The following is a 20,177-nucleotide window of genomic DNA, read 5'->3' on the forward strand; positions in this document are numbered from 1 at the left end:
AGCAGAGCCACAGTTTAAGCTCAGCCATTCAGTTACAGCCTCATTCTTCCCAGGCTGCCGCTTAATTTCGCTAGCCTTCACTCCCTCGTCTAATTTGTACTTCTCTTACCACGAGTTTGTATTTCTTACCTCTGTTCTACTGCCTGCTTCAGACTGTGTCATACATTTGTTTTCTGTAAGTCCTTTGCATGATGAGGCCAGTGACTGATGACCTGTAAGGCCTGCCAGAGACCACACCCTTCATGCTGTCCCTACGTTTCAGAGGGCTCTTGGTCAGGGCATTCAAAAACAAAATCAGGGGCAGTAGGCTAAACCTCTGCCTGTGGTGCCAGCATCCCATATGGGCAGCAGTTCTTGGCCTGGCTGCTCCACTTCAGAGCCATCTCTCTACTTGTGACCTGGGAAAGCAGAAGATGGCCCAAGTGCTTTTGCCCCTGCATCCACATGGGGGACCCAGAAGAAGCTCTTGGCTTCAGACTGGCTCAGCTCTGGCTGGTGTAGCCATTTGGGGAGTGAACCAGTAGAGGGAACACCTTTCTCTCTGTCTCTCCTTCTTCTCTGTCTGTAACTCTTACCTCTCAAATAAACAAAAATCTTAAAAAAAAAAAAAAAAAAATCAAAATACTTAAGGGGCCGGCGCTGTGGCACACTGGATTAAGCCAAAATTCGAGTACCAGCTGATCCACTTCCAATTAAGCTCCTTGCTAATATGCCTGGGAAAGTGGCGGATGATGGCCTAAATGTGTAGGCCCCTACCACCTACATGGGAGACCTAGAAGAAGCACCTGGCTCCTGGCTTCAGCCTGACCCAATTTCAGCTGTCGCAGCCATCTGGGGAGTGAATCAGTGGATGGAAGATCTCTCCTTCTCTCCAACTCTGCCTTTCAAATACATCAATAAATCTTAAATAAATAAATAAATAAATAAATAAATTACACTCAGGATTTTTTTTTTTTTTTTTTTTTTTTTGACAGGCAGAGTGGACAGTGAGAGAGAGAGACAGAGAGAAAGGTCTTCCTTTGCCGTTGGTTCACCCTCCAATGGCCGCCACGGCCAGTGCGCTGCGGCCGGCGCACCGCGCTGATCCGATGGCAGGAGCCAGGAGCCAGGTGCTTTTCCTGGTCTCCCATGGGGTGCAGGGCCCAAGCACCTGGGCCATCCTCCACTGCACTCCCTGGCCACAGCAGAGAGCTGGCCTGGAAGAGGGGCAACCGGGACAGAATCCGGCGCCCCGACCGGGACTAGAACCCGGTGTGCCAGCGCCGCTAGGCGGAGGATTAGCCTAGTGAGCCGCAGCGCCGGCCAATTACACTCAGATTTTAAAAACACAAAACTGCAACATCTCCCTGTAATACTTTAACTATCAAAGTCCTAGAGGTCCCATTTTAAAAACTTTTATTAAATGTTCAGCTCTCAAAATTATACATATTGCGTAATTAAAAACCCTCCATCCCATCCCACTCTTCCCAACCCCTCCGTCCACAGCAGGCGCTGTTCCAGCAACGGTAAGCTCCACGAAGTCTACCCAAAGCGGGGAAGACAGAAGGTCCTCCGAGGACGCGCTGTGCAGGGTCATTCCCCAGCCCACAGAGTCCTCATTAGCTGAGTGATGGTGACGGGGCAAAAGATGGAAACAGCAAACACACACACAACAGAAAGGGCCCTGGAGCGGGCACCTGACAAAAGACGTTTCACAACTCACACCAATTTACAAACATTTAGGGAGCCCACCAGCTCCACGCAGCAGACCAAGCCCCACACAGGCCGGCCAGCCTCTGCAGGGGCCTCCGCTCAGGAATCATTCGGGAGCCCAAACAGCTTCACAGTCCCAGCTTCCCGGCTGCTGTCGTATTTGCCATCTTTGTCATCACAGGCAAAGGCCAGCAGGGGCCTTTTGGGGTGCCAGGCCACAGTGAAGGTCGGGGACTCACACTGCACCTCCCACAGCTTGTCCCCTACAGGAGCCAACAGAGAAGAACTCGGTGAGTTAACAGTAGAGGCGACACTCAGTACTTACCAAGGTGAACTCTAGTCCACGTCCCCCTCTGCGACAGGCATGGTCACCAGGTCACCTGCCGGAGGAGGACCCTGAGGCAGAGCCACAGGGCAGCAGGATGCGAGGGCAGGCACCTCCTGGCCTCAGAACGCGAGCAGCTTCCTTCGCTCAACACCTCAAGCACCAGAGAGTTCAGGAAACACAAGGGACCCAGCAAGGCACAGAATCTGAAACCTCGCCGCATAGAATGACAGCACAGCCGCCCTGCGAGCAAGCAGCACGCACAGCACACAATCAGTCTGTTTCCACAGCCACAGACCTTCCTACTGAACGATGCCTCCCAAATGGGTTTTTCTTTTCCAAAAGCTTTCTCTCTCCAACTTATTGAAATTACACATGATCTATTCTTCTAGTTCTGATTAACTTTTTATCAGGGTTACAATCAACACAGTAAAATGCTTACACTTTGGTTTGGTATTAACATAAAAATACAGGGGTCGGAGCCATGGTGCTGCCTGTGATGCTAGCATCACATATGAGCACTGGTTTGAGTCCAGGCTGTTCCATTTCCAATCAGCTCCTTACTAATGTACCTGGGAAATGCAGTGGAAGATGGCCCAAGTACTTGGGATCCCTGCCCTGGCACCCGGGAGATCCGGAAGAAGCTCCTGGCTCCTGGCTTTGGCCTGGTCCAGCCCTGGCCATTGCAGCCATTCGGGGAGTGAACCAGCAGTAGGCAGAAGATCTCTCTCTCTCCCTCTCCCTGTCACTCTGCCTTTCAAATAAATATATTTTTAAAAAAATATATACACGGCCGGCGCCGCGGCTCACTAGGCTAATCCTCCATCTTGCGGCGCTGGCACACCGGATTCTAGTCCCGGTCAGGGCGCCGGATTCTGTCCCGGTTGCCCCTCTTCCAGGCCAGCTCTCTGCTGTGGCCAGGGAGTGCAGTGGAGGATGGCCCAAGTGCTTGGGCCCTGCACCCCATGGGAGACCAGGAGAAGTACCTGGCTCCTGTCATCGGATCAGCACGGTGCGTGGGCTGTAGCACACCGGCCGCGGCGGCCATTGGAGGGTGAACCAACAGCAAAGGAAGACCTCTCTCTCTCTCTCTCACTGTCCACTCTGCCTGTCAAAAAAAAAACAAAAAAACATAAATAAATAAATAAATAAATAAAGGCAGCACACATGAAACAGTATACTTCAAACTGATCAACTCTATGGTAGGCAGATTACATCTCAATAAAGCTATTAAATATATATCTATATTCATTTGTGGGTATTTAGACATATATAAATACATAACACACTTTACAGAACTCTGCTCCGGGGACAGGTCACGTTTTCCCTAGCAGAAATTCTCCACAATGCCAGCATCTGGCTGTCTGCAGCTTTGTCTGAACAAACGTCTGACTCACACAGACATAAAGAGTGCTTCTGCGGCTGCTACATCTCTTTTATTTCTCTTGAGACCTTTAACTCCATGTCCTTTGTTATCGGATTGGCTAAAATAAAGAAGTCTGTGCAGTTCAAAAAAACCAAACCAGACTTGAAGAGGCCTTCTAAAATGTTTCCCAAGTAACCACGTGGCTTCACACGCGTAAGCACCTTGATAAGGTATCAGAGCTTCATCTCTGAATTACAGTGCTCTTACTATTACTATCACATTTCTATTTCAGACCACCGAAGTCTAGACAAACAGATGCAGAGTTATGGTATGTCTCAAATGCTAAAATAGCTGGATTATTTTAAAATGAGCTTCTGGTAAATATGATATCAGGAATAAAATGAATTTTTCTTGGTTTTAAATTGAACCATTAAAAATATGCCTGTAAACTCTTAGATGCAAAATTGTGTCTCACGACTCCAACAGCAAAAAATACAAATAGAGAGGGAAAAAGAGGCCCTAAAAGGGTACAGTGTTTGGCCTCACAATTCAGGTGTAGCTTAGGATGCCACAGCCCATATGAAAGCCTGGGTTAGCATCTTGGCTCCATTCCTAATGCCAGCTTCCTGCTAAAGCACACCCAAGCAAATAATGGCTCAAGTGACTGGGTCCCTGCCAAGCACAAGGGAGATGTAAACTGAGTTCCAGACTCCAAGCTCCAGGCTTCAGCCTAGGCCAGCCCCAGCCTCTGCAAACATTTGGGAAATGAACCAGCAAATGTGAGCTCTGTCTGTTTCTGTCTCTCTGGCTCTCAAAAAAATAAGTACAAGGTGGAAACATGGTGTAGCACTTACGATACCACTTGAGATGCCCAGATCACATACTGGCGGGCCTGGGTTCCAGTCCCAGATCTGCTTCTGAGTCCAGCTTCCTGCTAACATGCACCCTGGGAAGGCCCAAGTAGTTGGATTCCTGCCATCTGGGTTGTGGGAGACCCAGAGTCCCTGTCTCCTCACTTTGGCCTAGTCCAAGCCCAGCTATTGTGAGCATTTGGGGAGATGGAAGATCTCTGTCTGTCTCTCAAAAATAAGTAAATAAGCAAGCAAGCAAGATGCCTTTTTTTTAAAGAAGAAAAATACCTGAAGAAAATATATCATAATATCAGCAATGATTATTTCCTAATTACAGACCTATGAGTGACGGCTAATTTCTTTTCTGTATTTCCAGCATTTTCCAACTACTCTATAATGAGCACCTATCACTCTTAATTCGCAAATATATGCCTACTGCATAAAAGTCAGGGTTCCAGGGTATGAAAGCAGTGCTCCACAACAGAAATCGCAATGGAACCTACTTGGACAGTTCCATCTGTCCAACACTGCAGCCCCTGACCACGTGTGCTTCCTGTGTCCTCGAAATGTGCCCAGGCTAATGAAGGAACTCAACCTTTCATTTTGTTTACTCAGTTTCAGTAATAATATTTAAATGAACAATTTACAATTGACCCTTTTCCCTATTGCAATCTTCTCTCAACTTTCTAAGAACAATATAAATTCTTCCAAAAGTTGTTCTGTCGATTCAACTTTAGCTCTTTACCTGCACAGGAACACAACTCAAGCACAGCCCGGCCAACCTGCTTTGCTCAGTCAGCAACACGACTTGCAGGTCTGCCACTTCAGCACATACACAGCTAGGTGCACCGTGATACGACTGTGTCACAACCCAATTATTCCCTTCACAGGGAAAATTTAGACCGCTTCCCATGTACCGTTACTATAATGTAAAGAATATAATTGTGTTTTCCTTCAGTAATTGTTTTGCTTTTAAGTTTTAACCTGGGTTACAGAGAAAATTTTTTAAATGTTAGAAAGTAGTTTGCTATTGCTTCTCGGCCTTTTGGCTAAGATCAAGTGTAAAAGGCATTTTGCTGAACTAGTTAGAAAAAGTAATACAGCTGCATCTGATATATATTCCTGAAAGGGTGCGTGTGAATGAAATCATGCATTACCCCTACCAGGTAAAAGAAACTCACACAGCGGTGGAAGCACACACACATCCCTGCACGCCTCTAAGACCACACTGAAACCACCTTTGTGCATGGCAGACTGGACCTCCACAAAACGTGAGCACCAAGGATGCAGCAACCCAGCCCGGCGCTCAGAAGGCAGCTCCCACGTGCAACATGAAGCACGGGACGGACGGGACGGATGTGACCGATGCTCCTCCCCTCATCACTGACAGCAGCGCAAGGGCCAGAGGCCACCAGACAGGAAGAGTTAAGCAAATTCTGGTACAATGGAGTTCGACACCCTGTTCAAAGTGACCAGGTGGAATTCAGGTGCCACCGCCTTGGGCAGAAGCTGACGCCCTGCCGGGAGCCAGGCGGACAGCAGGTCCCAGCGCAGCAGCAGAGTGCCTCTGACTGCACCGTGCAGATGCAGGGCGGCAGAGAGGCCCTGCCCGGCCACCGCGCTCCCAGCGTGGTAACGGCAGCATCACTGCAGCCCTCTCTACACGGTGGAATTTCAAGTGCTTTACTTTCTTCTTGGAAGTTTCCTCTACAGTTCTGAACTGTCACTTGTCTCTAAAAACAATACAGCCACATTTAAACACAAATTGAAAGGGAATCATTTTGTAAAATGAATACTCTTCTTATTTCCCTATCTTTAACAGGTTTTGTTGTTTTTCAAACAAAAACTTTGGTAATTCCTGAAATTATCTTTAAAAAGGCTTTCTTTTTTAACCTTCCATGTAAACACAGAGAGAAACATACCCGATGTTTTAAAGGGGTGTATTTAGATGGTGGGACACAGGGCATGCTTTCTTCTTCCTCCTATTTTCTGAATTCTAAAAACTGCATCATAATGGAAGAATTAAAAGCTGATACAATGTGAAATATTTTCCTAAATCACTCTCCTTCAGACCTGTTTCTTTCCGAACCCTCTGCTCTCTCATGGCCTGGCGGTGGCAGTCCTAACATACAGACTGATCTTAAGAGACAAATTCAGAGCTGGTAATGCCAGAGAAGCAGTGATATGCAGAGCCAGGAGAAGTCCTGACGGTCAGGGATGAGACACAGCGTGCCTGCTGCATTACCTGTCTCTACTTCAGCGATGTCGATAAAATGATCTTCCGATGCAGACGCCAGCATTTTCCCATCGTGACTGAAACTGAGAGTCCTCACGGGCCAATCCAGCCTACAGCACAGGGCAGACAGACAGACAGCAGAATCACCCACCAAGAGGAGGCTACACTCCCACCCAGGATGAAATCGGCTAATTCACCCAGCCAGGGAAGTGCTGGCAGAATCGCTTACCGGGAAAAGCACCGGACACACACTAACTCGTCCACATCCCACAGGCTGACCAAAGCGTCTGCACTCCCTGTAGCGAAGTACTTCCCCATGGGGTCAAACTTGATGCAGATGCAGTTGGAGGGATGGGCATTGATGGACTGCACAGGCTTCAGCTCCGGGTAGCTGAGGAACAAAACACGCAGCAGTCACACTGCAGAAGGGCACTGCGGCTCTAAGACAGCAACAGGAAACACGGAGGCGGAGCGGCAACCGAGGGAACTGAATAGTTCCAGAAGCTGTAACTCAAGAAAGAAAGCTTTCCAGAACTACAAGGATTCAAACCACATACTGGACGAGCACAAGGCCTCCCTGAGAATGTGAATCCAGCCCCTCTCACAGCAAGATAGACTAGAAAAATTACCTGCCTTCAAAGAAAGAGAATACTAGAATATCATCCGACTTTTTGACAGCAACATTTTATGTCAAAAGAAAACGGACCAACAGAAGCAAGAAAGTATGAGTTGCATTTCTCTATCCACCAAGACTACCACATATAAATACAAGAAGCACACTAAAGCACCCGTATGTTTTGAGAGGTGGAGAGAGACAGAGAGGGAACAGGCACTCCCATCCCCTGGGCTCCCTCCCCAAACACCCTCAATGGCTGAGTCTAAGAACCAAGAACTCAGTTCAGGTTGCCCATGCCACTGTCAGGAACCCAACTATTTGAGCAATATAACCTGCTGTCTCCTGAGGTGCACCTTAGCAAGAAGCTGGGATCAAGAGTGGAGTCAGGGGGCCGGCACTGTGGCGTAGCGGGTAAAGCTGCCACCTGTGGTGCCGGCATCCCATATGGGCGCCAGTTTTGAGTCCTGGCTGCTCCACTTCCCATCCAGCTCTCTGCGATGGCCTGGGTCCTTGGGCCCCTGCACCCACACGGGAGACCCAGAAGAAGCTCCTGGCTCCTGGCTTCGGATCGGCGCAGCTCCAGCTATTGCATCTGAGAAGTGAACCAGCAGATGGAAGACCCCCCCCTCCGCCTCTCAAATAAATAAATATTTTTTTAAAAAAAGGGTGGCGTCAGGACTTGAACCCAGGCTCTCCGATACTGTATATGGGTGTCTTAACCAGTTTCCACTGGGCCAAATGCCCACCCTCTTATCCTTCTGATAAATGTACTCCTTTACATGGAAAGCAAAGACACTCTGGCAAAAAAAAAAAAAAAAAAAAAAAAAAAAAAAAAAAAATGACCTAAGTGAAAGATCTCCGCGAGTGAGATCCCAGTGGAAAGAACGGGCCATCGAAGAAGGAGGTATCTTTCTCTGAAGGGAGGAGAGAAATTCCACTTTGACTATGACCTTGTCTAAATAAGATCGGAGTTTGTGAACTCAAGAGGCTTCCATAGCCTTGGCAGCTCAAGACAAGAGCCTAGGGTGATTACTGATGCCATAAACAAGAGTGTCAATTGTTAAATCAACAATGGGCGTCACTGTGCACCTGCTCCCCATGTAGGATCTCTGTCCTTAATGTGCTGTACATTATGATTTAATGCTATAACTAGTACTCAAACAGTATTTTTCACTTTGTGTTTCTGTGTGGGTGCAAACTGTTGAAATCTTTAGTTAGTATATACTAAACTGATCTTCTGTATATAAAGAGAATTGAAAATGAATCTTGATGTGAATGGAAGGGGAGAGGGAGCGGGAGATGGGAAGGAAGTTATGGCGGGGGGGGGGAAGCCATTGTAATCCATAAGCTGTACTTTGGAAATTATATTCGTTAAATAAAAGTTTAAAAAGTACTCCTTAAAAAAAAAAAAAAAAAAAAGCACAGATTTATTTAATTTATTTGAAAAGCAGAGTTACAGAGTGAGGGAGAGAGAGAGAGAGGGATCTTCCACCCACTGGTTCACTCCCCAAATGGCTATAACAACCAGGGCTGGGCCAGGCCAAAGCCAGGAGCTTGGAGCTTGATCCAAGTCTACCACGTGGTTGACAGAGGCCCAAGCACTTGGGTCAGCTTCTGCCACTTTCCCAGGCATATTAACAAACAATTGGATAGGAAGTGGAGCAGCCAGGACCTGAACTGGCACCCATATGGAATGCCAGCACTGCAGGCAGCTGCTATGGCCTCCCTAAGAAATCTTAAGTACAGAAAGAACTCTGACCCACAAATGACTGGCGACTCATGAGGTTTGGTGATGAACATTAAACACATAGTATTTAGTGAAACTATATCTGGCTAAAAGAGAATATTATGTAACAGTTCTATACTCTCGTAACATATACTACTATTTTCTTCAATGGCGGAAGAATGGGGACAGCATATGCAAAACAAAAAATCTATGTAGATAATCACATTAGTGGTAATGGTAATATATTTTTGAGACATTTGTATGTTTAACATGGGATAATGACAATAAAGGTATACAGTGGAGACCATTCTATCATCTGTGCCCTTGGAACCAGAATATGGAAGAAAAAGAGATGTATTCATGATATAGAAGAGGTTTAATAAAATCTCTGTAGTCTCAAATTTCAATGTGCAGTTATCAATATGAGTTCCCAAGGTTCTTTATCTACTAAAATATAGTCACACATCACGTGCAATGATGGGCTACATGCTGAGAAAGGCGCTGATAGATTTCACCGTGTGATGAACATGGCATGGACTTACACCCACTAAGACCACTAAGAAGGCTGTGCCACCACTAAGTGATCCAGTCTTTCGAGACCACTGTCAGACACACTGTCCGCTGGTGATGGAAACCTCACTATGCAGCATATGACTGCACACGGACTCCTGGCTCCAGCCACCAGAAAGGCCTAAAAACAAACAACTCAACAGCAATGGACATTCCTAGCTGCAATGTCATTTCCGGGTAAGAGTCAAGGCTTCTTCAGAGGATTCTCTCAGTAACGGTCTGCGGCAGGGTGGGTGTCCAGTCTAGCAGTAAAGGCATAGTTAGGAAGCCTGCACATCCCATATCACACTAAGTTCAATGACTTTTAAGATAGTTTTTATTTATTCACTTTTGTACTTCCGTCTCCTGATTCCAGCTTCCTACTGTCACAGAAACCCTGGGAGACAGGGCTGACGACTTAAATGACAGGTTCCTGCCATCCACAGATGAGATCTGGATTGAATTCTTGGCTCCCAGCTTCAGCCTGGCCCAGCCCTGGCCATTGTGGTCATTTGGAGAATGAACTACAGGATAGGAGTGCTCTCTTTCTCTTTTGCTGTCGCTCTCCGTATGTCTTACTCTGTCCCTCTAATTAAAAAAAAAAAAAAAAAAACTAGAGTAGGAAATGAACAAATGAACTTGTGAGTATCTTACCCTATCAGAGAGCACAAAAGACCACTAGGATTATGTCAAGAAAAAACTCAGAGAGCAGATGTTTGGTGCAGGGGTTAGGACACGGCCTGAGATGTCCACATCCTGTATCAGAGGGCCTAGGTTTGGGTCCGGGCTCTGCTCCCACACCCAGCTTCCTGCTGATGGGAAGCAGCAGGCAATGGCCCAGGAACTTGGGTCCCGAAACTCACGTGGGGGCCCAGATCAGGTCCCTGCTCCTGGCCTGCCCCAGGTATTGCAGGCATTTGAGTATCTGAGTAGTGACCCAGTGGGTGTAAGGTCTGGAGCACTCACTCTCTCTCTCTCTCTCTGCCTTTCAAATAAGTACAAAAGTGAATAAATAAAAACTATCTTAAAAAAAAAAAAAAAAAAAAGAAGGATCCAGGAATCAATCTGAAGGGATCCTCATTGGCCAAGATGCAGTCATTTGAGCTTCAGTAAACATAGCAATTATAATAAATTGAAATATATCAACTATGTTTTAATGCATGGATCCATAATCATTCTTTAAAAAAATTGATTTTTTTAAGATTTATTTATTTGAAAAGCAGAGAGAGAGAGAAAGAGAGATACTGCATCTACTGGATCACTCTCCAAATGGCCACAACAGCTAGGGCTGGGCCAGGCTGAAGCCAGGAACCAGGAGCTTCATCCAGGTCTCCCATGTGGATACAGGAGCCCAAGCACTTGGGCCATTTTCTGTGCTTTTCCAGGTGCATTAGCAGGGAGATGGATCAGAAGTGGAGCAGCCAGGACTTGATCCGGCACCCATACAGGATGCTGGCACTGTAGGCAGTGGCTTAACCTGCTTCACCACACTGCCGGCCCGCTAACTGACCATCTTTGGAGGTGACAGAGAACTAACTCCTCTGACGACCACAGGAAGTTCAGGCTGCCTTTCGTAAATGGACTATAGGGTAGGCAGTGAATGAGAGGAAATCTCTGTTCAGTGAAGCACCCAATAAATAAGTAAGTATAGGGAATCAGCAAAGCCCAGACTCCGGTTCTTCAACAGCTAAGTTACATGGAAAAGAAAGGGACAGGGCACTCTGTAATGTAACACTGAAAAGACCTAAGATATCTCTTTGAACTGGCAAAACCAGAGGATCTAGGAATGCACATTTGGAAACTAGAACTAAAAAGAACACTATGACAGTGATTACTTGTGAGGCAGGGAGAGGTAAGACACACACACTCGTGGGCTTCTGGGGCAGCTGGAAAGTGCCATTTCTCAACCTGGGTGCAGTCACACAGGTAAGAAGCACATCAATTCCCTCAGCCACACATCTGCTTTATGTGCTTCTCAGCATCTGTGCTTTCTAACAAAAAAGGCTTTTTTGTAAAAAAAAAAAAAAAAGTTAGATTTCTCATTGCCTATAAAATAAAATCCAAGTTGCTAAGCATAAAATTCAAGGCCTTTGACGACCCAGTCCTAAATGACTTCAACTTCATCTCCCACGATCATGCCTTCTCTTCATATGCGCCCTCTGCCACCACTCCTGCACAACTCTAACTACTCTCCAAACAAAATCGTGCCCGCACACCCCTGCTGCCAACTGCACAGTTCCCTTTTGCACCTTCTTAAAATCCTATGCATCTGTCAAGACCAAGCTCAGAAGCTGCCTCCTCCAACCATCATAATCAGTACACATTCTTCCCTTCAGATTCCACAGCAAATGCCTGGCCTCTTTATCACAGGACTTGTTCACTCCGTCTCCCATTGCTCACCCAGGATAAATACAGGCTTGCACAGACCTGACTTTCAATTCCACAGTTCTGTTCATTTAGAGAACAAATATTAACTGAGTTCCTACAATGTAAAGCAAGTGCCAGGCTGGGCATCAGGGGTTCAACAGCTAACAAGGTGAGCACCATCATGGGATTTACAGTCTAATGAAAGATAGGGAAATCAGAATACAGAGTGAGAAGTGCTTACATCAAGAAGTACACAAGGGGCCGGCACTGTGGCGCAGCAGGTTGAAGCCCTGGCCTGCAGTGCCAGCATCCCATATGGGTGCTGGTTCAAGTCCTGGCTGTCCCACTTCCGATCCAGCTCTCTGCTGTGGCCTGGGAAAGCAGCAGAAGATGGCCCAAGTCCTTGGGCCCCTGCACCTGTGTGGGAGACCTGGAAGAACCTCCTGGCTTCAGATCAGTACAACTCTGGCCATTGCGGTCATCTGGGGAGTAAACCAGCAGATCAAAGATATCTCTCTGGCTCTACCTCTCTATGTAACTCTTTCAAATAAATACAATAAATCTATATAAAAAAAAAAAGCTTTAAAAAAAAGAAGTATACTGTCGCTCCCCCTCTTCGTGCAGGAATGACACCAAACCCTGCCTAGGCTTCATATCCGAGTCACGGCACCATTATGTCGCTCCCCCTCTTCATGGAGGAACGACACAGGACCCTGCGCTGTTCTTTTGTCTGCTCGGCCCTCCCCGGGTTTGCTGCTGGTTCTTCCCGGGTTGGCTACCGACCCTTCCACCTCCGTGGAAGGGCGGTTCCCCCTGCCACTTTCCCCACTTCCGCGGGGGAGCGGCATACCGCTGGCCAGCTCTCTCGGGGGCTGCACAGGTGTTCCTTCAGATAGATGTTCCCCTTAGATGTTCCCGGTGCATGTTGTCTCTCTCCTCCTTTATAGTCCTCTTCCACCAATCCCAACTCGGCTGCCCACACGCCGAGTACGCTGCTCTCCTCCAATCAGGAGCAGGATCAGCTCCTGGAGGTCATCACTCAAGTTGGCAAGAGGCAGCTGCGTAGAAGCTGTTTTCTCCTCTCCCAGCGCCATATTGTGGGAGAGCAGATGCATAGAATAAGTCTTAATTCCAGTAACTTAGTCTAGTCCGAGTTGCTCCCTACAGTATACAAAATAAGCTTCTAATGAGGGAGACGGGAGTTGGAGATGGCTTCACTGGAGGGAAAGAGGTCTTTTTTTCATTATTTATTTGAAAGGCAGAGAGACAAAGGGAGAGGGAAGAGAGAAGGGGAGGGAGGGGCAAAAGGGGAGAGAGAGAAAAGGTATTCTTCCTTCTACTAATTCACTCTCCTAATGCCTGCAACAATCAGCCTGGGCCAGGCCAAAGCTGGAATCCAGAAATTCATCCCAAGCTCCCAAACGGATGGCAGGAAGCCAATACCTGAGCCATCGCCTGCTGCCCCCCAGGGTGCACATTAGCAGGAAGCTGGATTCCGAAGACCCCAGGTACCCCAGTGGGGGGTGTGCATCGTAAACACCGCTCTTGTAAAGTGCTACTGATGTCAGAACTTTTAAAGTGTGCAAATTAGGCACAATTCAAGATGTGTCCAGTGCTAGCGCCCACGAGCTGCCCAGTGATGCAATCTCTATGATCCTGAAATCCCCATCTGCCAAACGCAAAGCAGCATCAGGACCCCCCCTGGGGTTTCTGCATGGACTCAGCGAATTTAAGTGCCTTGGTCAAACAAGTGTGAGAAGAGGCTAGGACTCTGTATTACTACATCAGCTGCATTGTAAACTCCTTCCGGTAAGACTCCCAACTACCTCATCCAGGTACCCACCGCAGCGCCCATGCCAAGGTCACAACAGTCCCCTAAGTCATACCCCCTCACCTGAGGATGTTGATGCAACCATTGCCGTTGGTCAGGAAGAACATGTTATTATCGTTGTTCCAGGAGATTTCGTTGACCTCAAACTTGAACTGCTCCTCCGCTTTGGAACGGTGTGTCTTGGCATCAATAAAGGTCACCACATCATCCTTGTTGCCCACAGCAATGGTCTGCCCATCAGGACTCCAGCAGATGTTAATGTTCTCCCCTGGGAACCCAGAGACAATCAGCACCACCATCGGTTTCCCATAATCCTCCAGAAGCTGGCTCTGCTGTTCCAGACAGACCTCAGAGCTCACTCACCAAAGTCCCGGTCAGCACAGGTAACGACCACTACACCGAGGAGTGGCCACAGCCACGTCAGAGTCCAGCAGCCATCAGCTAATGACCCCATTTGGACTTCACAAGGGACACGTTATTATCCCTATCTTATACACGAGGAAATGGAAGAAAATGGGCCAAGGTGGCAAAGCCAGGAAGTCACAGAGCTAAGATTTAAACTGTATTTGCCCTCAAAGCCTCTTATTCTTTCTTACATCATGTCTCAAACTCCAAAAGCTACACTTCTCTTTATTCAAGACTTTTTCTAAATTTGACTCAAAAATAATGTTTCAATTAAACAATAAATCCTAGAGATTAGTTTTCTTTTTACATCAAAATATATACATAATCAATTTTTAATGTCCATCCATATACAACTTAAATCACACACGTATCACCAGCTGTGTGAAGCAAGCACTACACCATTCCACCTCTAGGTCTAAGTCGGGTCCAGTGACCATGCTGAACACATCCATCGAGAATTTCAGGGAGCAAGCACTCAGCCTAATGGCTAAGACACCTGCACCCCCCAGAGTGCCTAGGTCTGATTCCTGCCTTCGGCTCCGAACCCTAGTTTCTCACTAATGCCGACGGCAGAAGGCACTGGTGATGGCTCTGTTCCAGCCACTCTCACGAGGGACCTGTCTTGTATTCCAGGCTCCTGACCAGCCTTCACCGACATCTGGGGAATGAACCAACAGATGGAAGCCCTCCCTCACTCACCCATGCTCTCCCTTTCTCTGTCGCTCCGCCACTCAAATAAATAAAAATTTAAAAACTTCATCACCTTTATTCTTTTTTTTTTTTTTTTTTTTTTTTACAGGCAGAGTGGACAGTGAGAGAGACAGAGAGAAAGGTCTTCCTTTGCCATTGGTTCACCCTCCAATGGCCGCCACAGCAGGCGCACCGCGCTGATCCAAAGGCAGGAGGCAGGTGCTTTTCCTGGTCTCCCATGGGGTGCAGGGCCCAAAGTACTTGGGCCATCCTCCACTGCACTCCCGGGCCACAGCAGAGAGCTGGCCTGGAAGAGGGGCAACCGGGACAGAATCCGGCGCCCCGACCGGGACTAGAACCCGGTGTGCCGGCGCCGCAAGGTGGAGGATTAGCCTACTGAGCCACGGCGCCAGCCGATCACCTTTATTCTAAAATGTACATTTTCACAACTTAATATTTATGATGCATTTTAAAATTTATCAAGAAGCATCTCAAAAATCGTGGGGTACCAAGGTTATTTGGCAACTTTCTGTCCTAATGGCATAAGAAATATTGATAAATCTCCTATCAATAATATCTTAGCATTAAGTCACGGTTTCATGATTTACAAGGTAATACCTGGCCAAAAATGTACTGCACATCGCTCTAGTCCTGTTCTCCCAGGCCACCAGGGCCATGCAGGCCTCACCCCTTCATTAGAGGGTTTCCTCCGGGAACCACCTCCCTCCTTACACACTGCACTCTGGCCACGAAATTCCTACAGCCATTCAGAACTGTACTGGAATTCCAGGAGGCTTCCCTGTCTCACCTGGGGTGTCCACCATGCTACAAGATGAACAAGTCCTATTCACGCAAGTCTCTCTCCTCCCCTTAACCTTGAGGCCCTAGGAGCTGGACAGTGTCTTGTTCAGTTCAGGATACCCCAGACTTAGCAAAATGCCAGGCACAGGGGAAGACACGGGGGTCCCTCAGCAGCCACAGGAGACTGGTTCCAGGACCCCTAGATACAAAACCCCATGGACGTGTTGTAAGTCCCTCACAACAAGGCGATGGCATTTCACAGAGCCTTTACACACTCTCCTGATACTTTAAATCACCTCTGGATTACTTCCGATACGCAATACAAGGTGAGCGTCAGAGGGTGCAGAACCAACACAGGCTTATCTTCCTGCCGTCCCTGGGCACGGTCACCTTTGGTGTTCACGGTGGCAATGCATTTCGTAGTCCTCACATCCCAGATGCGAATGGTCTTGTCCCCGGATGCCGTGACAAAGAGGTCGGGATTACTTGGATGCCAACACAGCTGGTCCACACTATCCCCATGTCCCCGGTAATTGTTTTCTTTAACCTGGAAGCACAGAATCCACGTGTCATTTCCACCAGGCACAGCCGCCCGCATGTGTAACCCACCTTTATTCAAACCAAGGTCTCTCACTAGCAACAAGCGCTCAGCCCCTCCAAGCCCGTCCTCCTCCCTGATCACTCTGAACTGCTCTGAGCTTCTGCCCTCTCCCCGCCTCTCTGGTTCGCCACCCTCACTCTACCCTAATGTCCCAACCCACAAGACCCAAATCATTTTCAAAGGCGCCCCTCCCTACCACAGGGACCCCACCAGCACCACCACCACTGCCCCCGGCCACTCCTCACGGCCACACGAAGCCTTCCTACTGTTCCCCTCACCTCACACCCTTCCCATCCACCCCATCACACCCCCACACACCCTCATCTCCTCGTTCCCTCCTCTCCTACCCTCACGCTCACTTTCCACTCCACCTCCACCCTGCCCCTCGCCCACCCCCACCTCAATTCATCAATGCCCCTGTCTCCGGCCTAGGCCGGGCCCGGGCGGCTCACCAACCGGTCTTTCTCCAAGAGGAAGACGCTGGCCGTCTTGTCGAACGACCCCGAGGCCAAGCGACGCCCGTCGCAGCTCCAGGCCACCGAGTGCACCTTGGCGCTGTGCGCGGGGAACTCGCGCGTCTTGCTGTGGCCCCGGAACAGCTCCTGCATCCCGAGCACGTAACGCGAAGGGCCGCTACTCATTGAGCACCAGGGGGCCATCGAACCCGGCCCGCTTGGGCCCAGCGTCGAAGGCCCCATGGCAGCCGGGGGCACCGCCATGGCGAACTCAGAGACCACAACTCCGCCACCGCGGTTCCGGCACAATCAGTCCTGGCGCCGCCACTGCGCGCATGCGCCCGGAGGCGCACCCTGCTCTGCGCAGGCGCACCATGCCCCAGCACCAGAAAGGACTACAAATCCCGGCGTGCAACATGAGCCAGGCTGCGCGCTTTCTGGCAGGCGCGATTCCGCTGTAAACTGGCTTCACGCTTAACGACTCCTATACAGCTTGGGTGCGTGGTTCGCTTGGCTGTCTCTAGATGGGTGTATTTGTATCCCTGTTTAACTGAAGAAGGAAACCCACGGTAACCTTGCAAGCAGTTTACCTATCAGTAAATGCCCTTGCTCTAGTATTAACCCTCCCCCTGGAGCAGAGGCCCTGGAGAAGGACTGGGGTGATATTGTCCTGAAAAAGGGCCCGGGAGGAGGGAGGAGTCCGCGATTTTTTGTTTTCCCAGAAATCTTTTATTTAAGGAATACAAACTTCATGCATTTCATAGTACAACTTTAGGAACATAGTGAATCTTCCCACCATACCTTCCCTCCCACCCCTCTTCCTCCTCCCTCTCTTATGCCCAGTTTTATTTTTCACTAAGATTTATTTCCTGTTAACTTTATACACATGATTAACTCTATACTAAGAAAACGGTTCAAAAAGTAGTATGAAGAAAGACAATCGAGACAAGTGCTGTTCAAAGTCGTTGCATCTCCAAGTGTCAATTTCACTTCTATAGATAAACTTTTAGGGGCTCTAACAGTTATCACAGATCGGGAGAACATATGGTATTTGTCCTTTTGGGACTGGCTTATTTCACTAAGTATGATGTTCTCCAGTCTCATCCATTTTGTTGCAAGTGACAGGATTTTTTTCTTTACTGCTGTGTAGTACTCCATGGTGTACATATCCCATAATTTCTTTATCTAGTCTTCAGTTGATGGACATTTGAGTTGATTCCATATCTTAGCTACTGTGAATTGAGCTGCAATACACTGCGGGTACAGATAGAGTTCATTTGCTGATTTCAGTTCCCTTGGGTAAATTCCCAGGAGTGGGATGGCTGGGTCATATGGTAGGTCCATATTCAGATTTCGGAGGTATCTCCATACTGTCTTCTATACTGACTTTACCAGTTTACTTTCCCACCAACAGTGGATTAGGGTACCTTTTTCCTCACATCCTCACCAGCATTTTGTCGTTTGGTGATTTCTGTATGAAAGCCATTCTAAAGGGGGTTAAGGTGAAATGTCATTGTGGATTTGATTTGCATTTCCCTGAAAGCTAGTGATCTTGAGTGTTTTCTCACGTGCCTGTTGGCCATTTGGATTTCCTCTTTTGAAAAATGATTGTTTAACTCCTTTGCCCATTTCTTAACTGGGTTGTTTGTTTTGTTGTTGTTGAGTTTCTTGATCTCTTTATATATTCTGGTTATTAATCTTGTATCAGTTACGTAGTTTGCAAATAATTTCTCCCATTCTAAGACAAAATTTTCTAAACAAAAGAATATATTCAGGGGCCGGCACCATGGCTCACTTGGTTAATCCTCCGCCTGTGACACCGGCATCCCAAATGGGCGCCGGTTCTAGTCCCAGTTGCTCCTCTTCCAGTCCAGCTCTCTGCTGTGGCCCGGGAGGGCAGTGGAGGATGGCCCAAGTGCTTGAGCCCCTGCACCCGCATGGGAGACCAGGAGGAAGCACCTGGCTCCTAGCTTTGGATTGGCACAGCGCCAGCCATGGCGGCCATTTGGGGAGTGAACCAATGGAAGGAAGATCTTTCTCTCTGTCTCTCTCTCTCACTGTCTAACTCTGTCAAAAAAGAACATATTGAACTTCAACCTTAATTACCTTCAAGTAGTCTTGAATTATTTTTTATATACAGTTTATGAAAATGTATTTTTTAAAAAGACTGAGTTATTTATTTGAAAGGCAGAGTTATAAAGAAGCCAAGGCAGCGAGAGAGAGAGAGAGAGAGAGAGGTCTTCCATCTGCTGGTTCACTGGGTGCAATGGCCAGAGCTGGGCTGATCCAAAGCCAGGTACGAGGAGCTTCTTCTAGGTCTCCCATGTGGGTGCAGGGGCCCAAGGACTTGGACCATCTTCCACTGCTTTCTCAGGCAAATTAGCAGGGAGCTGGATTAGAAGTGGAGCAGCCGGGACACAAACCGGCACCCATATGGAATGCCAGCACTGCAGGAGGTGGCTTTACTCACTATGCCACAGCTCTGGCACTGAAAACGTATTTGTTAACAAACCCAAATTTTTTCACAGAATATAAGGTGCTAGGAGTACTTAAGTTTTCATTTGGACACATTTATCTCATTTACCTTTGTCCAATTTACATTTAGCAATTACACCCAGATGATTTAAGATGATACCTTTATCTGAATTAAGGTCAAAATCACATTTCCATGGAATTTTTTTTTTTTTCATAAAACAACTCTAACTGGAAATCAGTGCTATCAACCTGGGATCTACTAAGTGGTACTTTTTCACTTAGTCTCAGGAAGACAGGCAGTGTTGCTGTACAACACCATCTCTTTTTTTTTATGGCAATGAATTTTAGATTTATAATATCCAGTTACAGCTGAACCAAATTAGCATGAGAATCATTACCCTGAGTTTTATACATGAGACTATTATTTCTCAAGTGTGTCTCTTTAGATTGTAGATTGGATTTGAGCCTAGTCTTTTACCTAACAAGTGCCTCGGGCCAACACCTAGTCAGCAGTCAGATACCTGGGACCATCTCTGAAACAAACATTTTTCAGGCAGGGATGACTGTAGGCCAGGGGCTAGTGTGCCACAGGCAAGAAGCCTACTGGAGATTGTTAACTTACATGTAGGAGACTTTTTTAAGTATCACTGCTGAGAGACAGGTGACCTTCCTCCTTCTCGCAAAGGGGTGGAGTTAACCAAAGAAAGGAAAAACAAGTCTAAACTGCCTCTTCTTCCCCACCCCCCAAAGAAAGTATAGTCAGAGAGGAGGCGAGTGGGGTTTAACCTTCCAGGCATTTATACAAACCCAACAGAAGTTTGGTTTTATAACCTGATGATGGATTTTAGATTATGAAAAATGATGCCAAGTTCATGCCATGGTTATCGTTTGAGAGTTTTATGGGCCAAACTGGACTCCCAAGGTCAGAGACTCAGTTTATAGTCAAGATAGTCCCTTTGACTCAAAAGTGAGAAAGAATGCATATGTTGGAAAAATTTCCACCATAAGTCATCTTTCACGATGAGAGAAATCACACAGAGGGGCTGGAGGTGTAGTGGGTAAAGCCACCGCCTGCAGTGCCAGCATCCCATATGGGCGCCAGTTCAAGTCACAGCTGCTCCTCTTCTGATCCAGCTCTCTGCTATAGCCTGGGAAAGCAGTAGAAGATGGCCCAAGTCCTTGGGCCCCTGC

General features: G+C 47.6%; 1 protein-coding gene across 1 annotated transcript; it reads right to left on the bottom strand.

Moving 5' to 3' along the window:
- Positions 1-1,378: 1,378 nt before the first annotated feature.
- Positions 1,379-16,903, bottom strand: THOC3 (THO complex subunit 3). Its single transcript, XM_002710421.4, has 6 exons — positions 16,509-16,903; positions 15,846-16,002; positions 13,623-13,827; positions 6,700-6,861; positions 6,480-6,580; positions 1,379-1,955 (listed from the first exon to the last, which is right to left on the bottom strand). Exons 1-6 carry the CDS (start codon positions 16,773-16,775, stop codon positions 1,792-1,794), a joined length of 1,056 nt encoding a protein of 351 aa, XP_002710467.1. The 5' UTR covers positions 16,776-16,903; the 3' UTR covers positions 1,379-1,791.
- Positions 16,904-20,177: the final 3,274 nt, after the last annotated feature.

This window comes from Oryctolagus cuniculus, chromosome 6, assembly GCF_964237555.1.
Source record: "Oryctolagus cuniculus chromosome 6, mOryCun1.1, whole genome shotgun sequence".
Taxonomy (NCBI): domain Eukaryota; kingdom Metazoa; phylum Chordata; class Mammalia; order Lagomorpha; family Leporidae; genus Oryctolagus; species Oryctolagus cuniculus.